This window comes from Phaseolus vulgaris, chromosome 5, assembly GCF_051622355.1.
Source record: "Phaseolus vulgaris cultivar YP4 chromosome 5, ASM5162235v1, whole genome shotgun sequence".
Taxonomy (NCBI): domain Eukaryota; kingdom Viridiplantae; phylum Streptophyta; class Magnoliopsida; order Fabales; family Fabaceae; genus Phaseolus; species Phaseolus vulgaris.
Window position 1 is genome coordinate 37,763,442 of NC_143502.1, and position 9,192 is coordinate 37,772,633.

The window sequence follows — 9,192 nt, forward strand, 5'->3', positions numbered from 1 at the left end:
ATATATGGTGGATTATTAGTCCTCTGTCAACTCTTACATAAGTTTGATCTGTCAATGGTCATTCACCTATAAAGAATGAAAAGCAATGGTACATGTGTTCAACATTGGTATCGATGCAAATTTAGACTGAAATGCAAAATGGTCCAACTATAATCCCAAAAATACTATAAACAAATATTACCAAAAAGAACTTTCAGTTAGAATTTGCTTAGCCGACAAACCATGACTCAACATAATAGTCGAAACATAATCAACAAAAGAATAATTAATTCTTATGATTTTGATCCAGAACTATCACCTTTTTGACAGGAAAACTCAAAAAATTACGGCTTAAGTAATGACAGGTTCGTGTAATGATGTGTTATCTTAAATCTTCTCAAAGACAGATTTGTTGAAACAAAAGTTTGTATCCTTAAAATATTAAGAAGAATTTATATTTTGAGCCAAACCAATTTTTTTAAGATCAATCATTGGTAATTTGGCATCATAAAGTCTTATTATTTGCAAAAGGTGTTAGATGAGCACAATTTAAAAATATTGTTGTTACCTCTTTTATGATATATTATAGATTATGGGTCCATTACCTAAAAGTCTCCCTCATCCCTCACCTCTCTCATAATGTTGGTCTCAAACTTTATATGATGTAGAATTAGAATTTGTTGAAATAATCCTCTTTTGCCTTGCTATGTGCCTTTTATTTTATATCAGCAGTCTGTGTCATAACACCTCTCTCTATCTATAGGGTAGTTAGAATTTGAAAGATTAGCAGTTAAACTTACCACACAAACTCTGAGAGTTAGGAAGGATGGTCTGATACAAATTAGGTTGGAGTGATGGGTTTAGTATGTACAAATTAACAAATTATAATAAAATCAAGTTGTTAGTAATTTTAGATTACCCTTTGGACAATTTTGCTCTGAAAACAGATTTGTATAACTATAAGTAGAAAAGAATCTTAACGTGGCATGGTTTAGGTGATGACAGGGAATGGATGTTGACCCCTCAACAAAGGGGGATAACACCAAACAAATCCATCAAAGAGCTTGGATTAAATACACAAAGTGGTTAAGCTTATTGTCTATTATTCTAATGTGTTTTGGTTGAATTGGTATGAGCAAGTTTTTTTGTTTATTTTATTTGTAAGAGTAAAATAAGTCACTCCAACAACAGTAAAAAAGAAAGTGAAAATACACCTTTAGCTTTTAATTTCGGTCCTTTTAGTCAGACAAATTTCAATAGGAAAGAAAACTTGATCTCATGCATGAGTTCAATGAATTTATTGTGTTCAACTTGGTCTCACATCTCACATGAAAATACATGAGTCCTGGCTTGTTTTTAAGTACATTCAGCTTAAAATTGAACCAATAAGAAAACACAGGCGGTTAGAAGAGAGAGAGAGTGGAGTAGGAGTCAGTGATCTAGTGGGTTCCTGCAGCAGACCCCACCTATTCAAATTTATTATTTCATTTGGTTTTATTCAAATTTTCTGGTTGAGCCACCTCTGAAGCCCCACAAGTCCAAACTCCAAAGAGAGCATGAGACAAGTTTGCTGGGACAACATATTGGGTACCACAGAATGAGTTTCTCAATCTGAAATGTTTTCAACAAGGGACAGCCATAAAGCAAGCCAGAGAGACTAATCAATCAGGTTTCTTCATTGAGAAGGAGAAAAGAAAGAGATAGAGACACCCCATGAGAGATAAAAAGTTGCAAAGAGGATCATATCTGAGAAAAAGACTGGACCCTCTTGTGCCAACTTACAACATATAGATTAGATATTACTTTGACAAGAAAGCCTTGATCTTTCGCTGCTCTATGACCTTCTCAATTTAGACTCATATTTATCCAAAACACACACATAGAGAGGTAAGGTAAACACTAAACACAACACATGACACCATATATACCACTTTTCAAAATTCCTGAGCTCTAGTAATTCATGCCAGAGCAACACCACCTTTTTTTTCATGTAAATTCCATTTGAATTACAACAATGTTTCGGCTTCAGAGGAAGATGATAATGGTCTAAAAAAGGTTTGCATGGCGAGCCACAGAATAGGAGAACTTGGTTTGTCTGAGTAGGGACCTTCAAGTCACCACATCCCTTATGGAGTGCTTAATGGAATTAACACTCCAGTATCAAGCTTAATGTATTCTTCAATAACATCATCCTTTGACTTTGTAGGCATAGCTAAATTGCTTAGGAATATATTTTGGTGATTCATTGTTCAATTCATTTCACAAATATGATTGGTTTGTTCAAATTTATTTTGTTCTGTTTTGTTTTGTTTCTTAGCAATCAAGGATCTGCTTTTGATTTTGGGGAGCTGGAGGAAGCAATTGTTCTGCATGGAGTTAAGGGTAGAAATGATGATAGCAAAGCATGTATGTTTCCGTTTTCATCCCTTGTGCTTTTTTTTTCTGACGTTAGATAAGCATAACCAACTCTTTCCAAAAGCATAGAGAGAAAAAGAGCTGGTGGGGGGTGAAGGATAAGAAGTTTGAATATGTCTAAAGAATGCGCAGTGGGGGGTTACCATTTCCGATACAATAATGATTCTGAGACAATAGACTTGGATGGCGTGGGGTTACAATCTTAGAAACTGACCTCCTTTGCATGATTTACTGACTCCATAACTGATGAAAAGTTGGATTAGGTTCCTCTGCCTTTTTGTTGTTGTTATAATTGAAAGTCCTCTAGTCTTTATTTTGGTAATCTTCAACCCCTTCGGTTGGTGATCCTCTTGAGATTTTGCTTTTGTGATTCTTGCAGCTTTATTCACAGCCAGACCTGCAGCTACACTGGAAATGTTCCCTTCATGGCCAATGAGATTCCAACAAACCCCAAGAGTACTAGTCTCCTACTTCTCCATCTTTGACCATTTATTTAAACATGCTTAATTGCTTATGCTTACAAGTTCAAGAAATCTCAATATTTTTATATTCCTTTTATTGTGAAAATGATATTCTCCAAATCCCCAGCCTTGTAATTTGATATTATTTCTTCTATACCGGCTCTGATAGCAAATATGTGAGGTGATTTTCATTTTTTAGTTGAATTATCTGAATCAACAAAATTTGGTGGCTTTCCACGTACAGGGTGGTTCAAAGTCAGGAGGGGAAAGCACTGATTCAGGTCTTTCCAGCAAAACTGAGCCCCCCTTTGAGGCAGAATCTCCCATGAGTAAAAAGGCATCTTCTTCAGATCACCAGGCTTTTGATCAGCAGCATCTGCAGCACAGACAGCAACTTCAACAGGATATGGCAAGCGATGCCGCAAGAACAGCCTCTTCACAGAATCAATCAGCAGCCAAATCACAAGAAAAGGTCTCTCTCATTCAGGGTCTCTTTTCTTTTTTGTCTCAAAATAGTTTTTTGAAGCAATCTTATTGAAAATACCATCATTTACTAAATATGAGCACTTTTATCTGAATCTTAATTCACCATGTTATAAAGTAGTCTTTCCAGGAGACTAAACTCCAGTTGGTCTCTCCATAGGGTCTAGACCTCAAGAAAGGTCATTAAACCACTGTTTTTCACTGTTAATCTCTCAGTTCTCTCTTTCCATATCCCCAAAACTTGGGGAAAGTTGGCCTTTTAAATGCTATTTTTACTGTTTTGATCTGTCCCTCCTCTTCCTCTCTCTCTCTCTCTCTCTCTCTCTCTTGTATCTTCACAGAGAAGGCACAGATCCCAACAGCTTTCAGAAAATCAAATGAACACAGAGTTTTCCTGATTCCTGAACGATTTTCTGATGAATGTCTGACATGAAATATGATAGAGATATACTGAGAGAGATGTGGACAAAGTACGAACAAAAAACAAATTGAGAATCTTTTCAGTACTTATCAACGCTTCTCATTAAAGTGACCCCCTCACTTGGCTCAATATAGAGAAAACTTGTGTTCTTCTCTAGAGTCAAATTTGGAGTTCGAAATCTAAACCAAAGTATACACCAAAACAATGGATGGTAACGATGCTTTTTGCTACCCATATCATATTGATGATTGCATGACTCTAGAGAAATGGCCCAAGGGACCTCAGGATTCAGAAATGCTTCCCAGAGTGAGCACTTATGTGTCATGTTTTGTTTTGGATTAAGAGTTTAACACTTTTGTTTTTACTAAAACTCAGATAGATGGGATGAAGTTGAGTAATATTTAACAGTTTCTTCTTTGCCTCTCTCATTTATTTGGTTACTAATATGATCACATTTTCTGGTTTGTAGTCCTAAGTTCTACAATGTGCTGAGCAAATTAACATTCTCTCTGCATCTCACTATTTTCATTTCTTTTCCTTCTGAAATCATCAATGTCTTTTAAATAATGTTTTTTGGATCCTTGCAGAGAAAGGGAGCTGGTTCAACATCAGAGAAACCACTTGATGCAAAGGTTATTAACTAGTTTTCCGAACTCTTTCTTTTTCTCTCTATTTTTTCATTATGAGGTTTTACATAGAATCTAAAGTAAGATTTTGTTGCTATCCTCAGACTCTAAGACGTTTAGCTCAAAACAGAGAGGCTGCAAGGAAAAGCCGTCTCAGGAAAAAGGTGTGTCCTACAAATTGTGTACAAACTCAATTAGTTGTTGAGAAATGAACATGTATAATATCGCAGAAAGTGGAAACTGCAAAAGAGATCTATAATTTACTGCATTTTCCTTTTGTGTATGGAACAGGCTTATGTGCAGCAACTAGAATCAAGTAGATTAAAGCTTACCCAGATAGAACAAGAACTCCAAAGAGCACGCTCTCAGGTTCTGTAGTAATGTATTACATTTTATTTTATATTTAACTTTTTTTTTTACTTTTGATGATTATTATTTGACTTGTTAATTTGTAGGGCTTGTTCGTGGATTGTGGTGGTGTTGGAGGCAATGTAAGCTCTGGTGAGTTTATCTTGCTGATTTGAAATGGAGTGCCATTTTCTAATTCCCCAAACTGAGAAACACATCTTTGGAATACCAAATAAAATTCAAAGTTCGATTTTTTGATATCCTGGTTCAAATTTTAATGAAATCTCTGCATTTGACCAAAATCTGTGGCTAGATAATTCGGGTTTGAATAATAAAATCAAAAGTTTATGTTTTGAATTTGATAATGCTAACATATTGTATGTCTAGATGTACGACCTTTTCATAACATATATAAACTATAAAAGCCACTTTACATGCTTCGGCTTTTCAGAGAAGAGAATTATTCCATTCTGATACTGCTCTTTTGGACCTATGGTAAAATAATAATTCATTTTAAATCCTTATAAATAGAAACACACTTTCTAATGAAAAGGAAATGCACTATATGTTATGATTAATCAATTTATCTATGCAAGGAATTAAAATAGTGCCTAGTGTTTCATTAGTGGTCACATTGCACTGGTCACCAAATCAACCAACATTTCAACAGTAAAATATACAAGAACAATACTAGAAAGTAACGGCACCACATAGTATATTGTAGTTTAATATTACATTGATATAATCAATCATAGCAATTATAGATTAAGTAATGATAAGTAACAAGACTGGTTTTGTTATGCAGCAGGAGCCGCAATGTTTGACATGGAATATGGACGATGGTTAGAAGAAGACCACAGGCTAATGGGAGAGCTCCGGAACGGGTTGCAAGTACCCTTATCAGATAGTGATATGAGAGTGATGGTGGATGGATATCTCTCCCACTATGATGAGATTTTCAGGGTCAAGGGTGTGGCTGCTAAATCAGATGTGTTTCACCTTATCAATGGCATGTGGACTTCCCAAGCTGAACGTTGCTTTCTCTGGATTGGTGGTTTTAGACCCTCTGATCTCATCACGGTGTGTGCACTATACATCCCTTAGATAAAGAAAAAATCAATAAAAACAGTGTTCATAACAGTAATGACAAAGAGTGCAAAGTTTGTGGAATCCATATATTGCTTAATGTAGTAAAGATAATTAATGGCATAGACAAGGATCATGCTAATTTATTTGGTCACTTCAAGTCTCAAGGGTGAGTCGTTTTCTTTTGATTTTGGAAATTGAGGGTATCATTTTTTTGGAGAACGAGATAAAGAACTTTTTCGGTAACAGCATTGCTTTACTGTTATTAGTAATTTGTCCCATGTCAGTGGTTGTGGCAGTGAATAACTGCTCCAATGTCGTAGGGAAATTTGCAGCTGATAATTACTAATTTTACTAATTGCCATTAACATAACTCATCAAACATTATAATTCTTAATTTCTTAAGCACTGTACTGTATTCAAGACCGACACATAGGATAGTACTATATTAATATTAATATTGTTGTTTTGGTCAGATGCTGATTCAACAATTGGAGCCACTAGCTGAGCAACAGATAATGGGGATGTATGGCTTGAGACACTCATCACAGCAAGCAGAAGAAGCACTCTCTCAGGGCCTTGAACAGTTGCAGCAATCTCTGGTGGACACCATTGCTGGAGGCCCAGTTGTTGATGGTGTGCAACAAATGGTCGTTGCCATGAGCAAACTAGCCAATCTTGAAGGATTTGTTCGTCAGGTAAAACAAACTTTAAATTTTGCATACACATTTCAATCAATAATATATAGAATACAGTGAAGAAATGTATTAGAAAATGAGTTACAAGTTTTTTCTTTGAACAGATTTGGTTGGTCAAATTTTTCTTTTTCCTCTTGGGTGAATTAAATATCTTTTTAAGTACAAAATGTGGTTGGGAGATTGACATATGTGTTTACCACATATGTTTGAGATGCAGTTTCTGTTTAACTAATGATTTCCTGTGCTTTTGTCAAAATTTGATTTGAATGTGTGTGACTTCTCCACTTTAATTTTTGGGATTTAAATGCTAATTGGCTTATAAACTTGATAGTTGAAAATGGAAACCATGTTAATTGAACTTAGGCAATAGCTTCTTTTACCTTCTTTTGACTTTTGAAAAAAAGTTATAGGATAGTTATGACACTTTATTATGCTTTTAACTGTTTCTACATAAAGATTAGAAATAAATCCATGATTAGTTAGTAACAGTTGAAATGGTACTTTATTTCTAGACCATATATTTGGTTTGCTTTTTTAGACCTCAAATTTGTGATGTTTATCACAGCTAATATTCTTTTGATGATCACTTTATTTGTTTGAACTTGAAAATAATTAATTCCGCCCCCAAATATTCCATTTATTTTTTACATGTGTTGCTTCCATTTTATATGATTTTTTTGCTTAATTATATATACAGATAACTTAGCTTGGTTAATTAACTTAAATTATCTTATCTGTCATCACCTATATATATATGAATTGCTTTCGTTTTCTTATAAGTTAGAACATACTTGTTTATCAAAATATTGGGTTTGGGCATCTGATATAATTTTTCCATGTTAAATGTCTCAGTCAGAAGTTGGTTTAGAAAGCGATGGCTAAGTTGAAAAAGAAAACCATTACCATTTTAAAAAGACAATGTCACAGTGAAGATTTCTAATTTATTAAATTGCAGGATTGTAGTAGAAAATAAATTATTCTACAATATTTAATGATTAGTAATTGAATAAAATTTATTTGATTAGCCAACATTTAATATGTTTTAGTTTTAATTTAACTACTTATATACAGAATAACAATCTCCATAGTTCTTAATAAAGTATTGCAGTACTTTTTTAGAACAACAAACACTTTCTCTTGTGAGTGACCAATATTAATAATGTTTAAGGAAGATTAACTCTATTTTTTTGTGTTATTTGTGATTCATTAACTCCATGAAGGGTTCATGTTTATTTATGAATTGAAGGCTGATAATTTGAGGCAACAAACACTTCATCAGTTATGTCGATTACTCACAGTTCGTCAAGCTGCAAGATGTTTCATTGTCATTGGAGAATACTATGGACGTCTTCGAGCCCTTAGTTCTCTCTGGGCATCTAGACCAAGAGAGTAAGTGATTCATAATTCTATTACAATTTTCTCAGTCATCAAAAATTTGAATTTTATTTTATATTTTTAAGTTTATCTATAGTTTCTAATATATATATATATATGCTCCAGTAACCATTTTTGTTTTTGAATAATGAAACAGGAGTTTGATCGGTGATGATAACTCATGCCAAACAACAACCGAAATGCAAGTGGTCCAACATTCTCAGAACCATTTCTCAAGTTTCTGAGAGATGTAATTAAAACCCATTAGCATGAAATTAAGAAGCTTGTTATATGTGGTTGGGCTGCTTTACAATGATGAATGTCAGTGTTTTCTTCAAGAAATATTTATTTATTTTTCTTTTCAATCTTCTATGGTCCCTAGTGTTTTTATGATTGTAAATGTAAAAAATTTAGCTTTTATGTGCATGCAAGATGAGAAAGCTCCCACCTTTAGCTAAAAAGAAATAGAAAAAAAATGCATTTTATGAGAAGGTTATGTGTATATATATATATATATACATATATATACATGGCCTGGATATATGTGTAGATAAATTATCCTAATATTAACTCTATGCCTAGTTAGGTGTTATTTCTTGTTTTTCTAACATTTAATATAACAATATATATTTATATGTAAATACCTCACTTGATTATTTTTTTTATCAGCAAAATGACCTCACAAAAACATAGACAAATGGGGAATATCATGATTAATGATTTCACAAAAACATATCAAGTGGACACAAATGGGGGGAATAGATAGAAAGAAAAAAGAGGTTGTTGAGTTGCATTTATGTTGGTAGTGATTAATAATGAAAAGGAAAAAGGGGTATGAGTAAAGAACATATTGTCTTATTGAGGTGGTTCATTGCACAACTTGGTGTCTAAAAAAGAAGGTTTGTTTATGTTTTGCAAATGGAGAGAAGAAGAAGTGCTTTATCTTGATTATTATGAGATGGTTTGCAATTTAAGTTTAGTTTATGTGTGAAAAATAGGGGAAAAAAGAAAGTGGAGGGAAAAGAGTTGAAAGTGAAGATGGATGTTTTTGTTTTTTAGTTTCTTTTGAACAGAGATAGAATATTGAGAAAAAATTGGATTTTATGAAGAATGCAAAAGCATCTGTGATGAGTGTCTGAGTTTGATGGAGAGAATTGCATGTAATTTACACTCCCATGGGTCCCCTTCACTATCAGACAGCATATATACTCATCTCATCTTTATTCTTAACAGGTGTATTCATTGTTTCAATAACTTCATCTTCCCAAACATATAAAATATGTCAGATTTATCACAATAGA

The 9,192-nt window shown here is 33.6% G+C and overlaps 1 protein-coding gene across 6 annotated transcripts; it reads left to right on the forward strand.

Moving 5' to 3' along the window:
- Positions 1–1,363: 1,363 nt before the first annotated feature.
- On the forward strand, positions 1,364–8,256 carry TGA9 (bZIP transcription factor family protein). 6 transcript variants are annotated; one of them, XM_068644225.2, is made up of 13 exons: positions 1,501–1,866; positions 2,009–2,150; positions 2,297–2,385; positions 2,774–2,850; positions 3,100–3,327; positions 4,347–4,391; positions 4,490–4,549; positions 4,677–4,754; positions 4,841–4,886; positions 5,542–5,813; positions 6,296–6,517; positions 7,764–7,906; positions 8,049–8,256. In XM_068644225.2, exons 4-13 carry the CDS (start codon positions 2,809–2,811, stop codon positions 8,134–8,136), a joined length of 1,224 nt encoding a protein of 407 aa, XP_068500326.2. In that variant the 5' UTR covers positions 1,501–1,866; positions 2,009–2,150; positions 2,297–2,385; positions 2,774–2,808; the 3' UTR covers positions 8,137–8,256. The 6 variants fall into 6 exon arrangements, with proteins under 6 accessions (XP_090158138.1, XP_068500323.2, XP_068500328.1 ...); XM_068644223.2 differs by having other exon boundaries at positions 1,512–1,866; positions 5,539–5,813; XM_090302012.1 differs by having other exon boundaries at positions 1,364–2,150.
- The last annotated feature ends 936 nt before the right edge of the window (positions 8,257–9,192 follow it).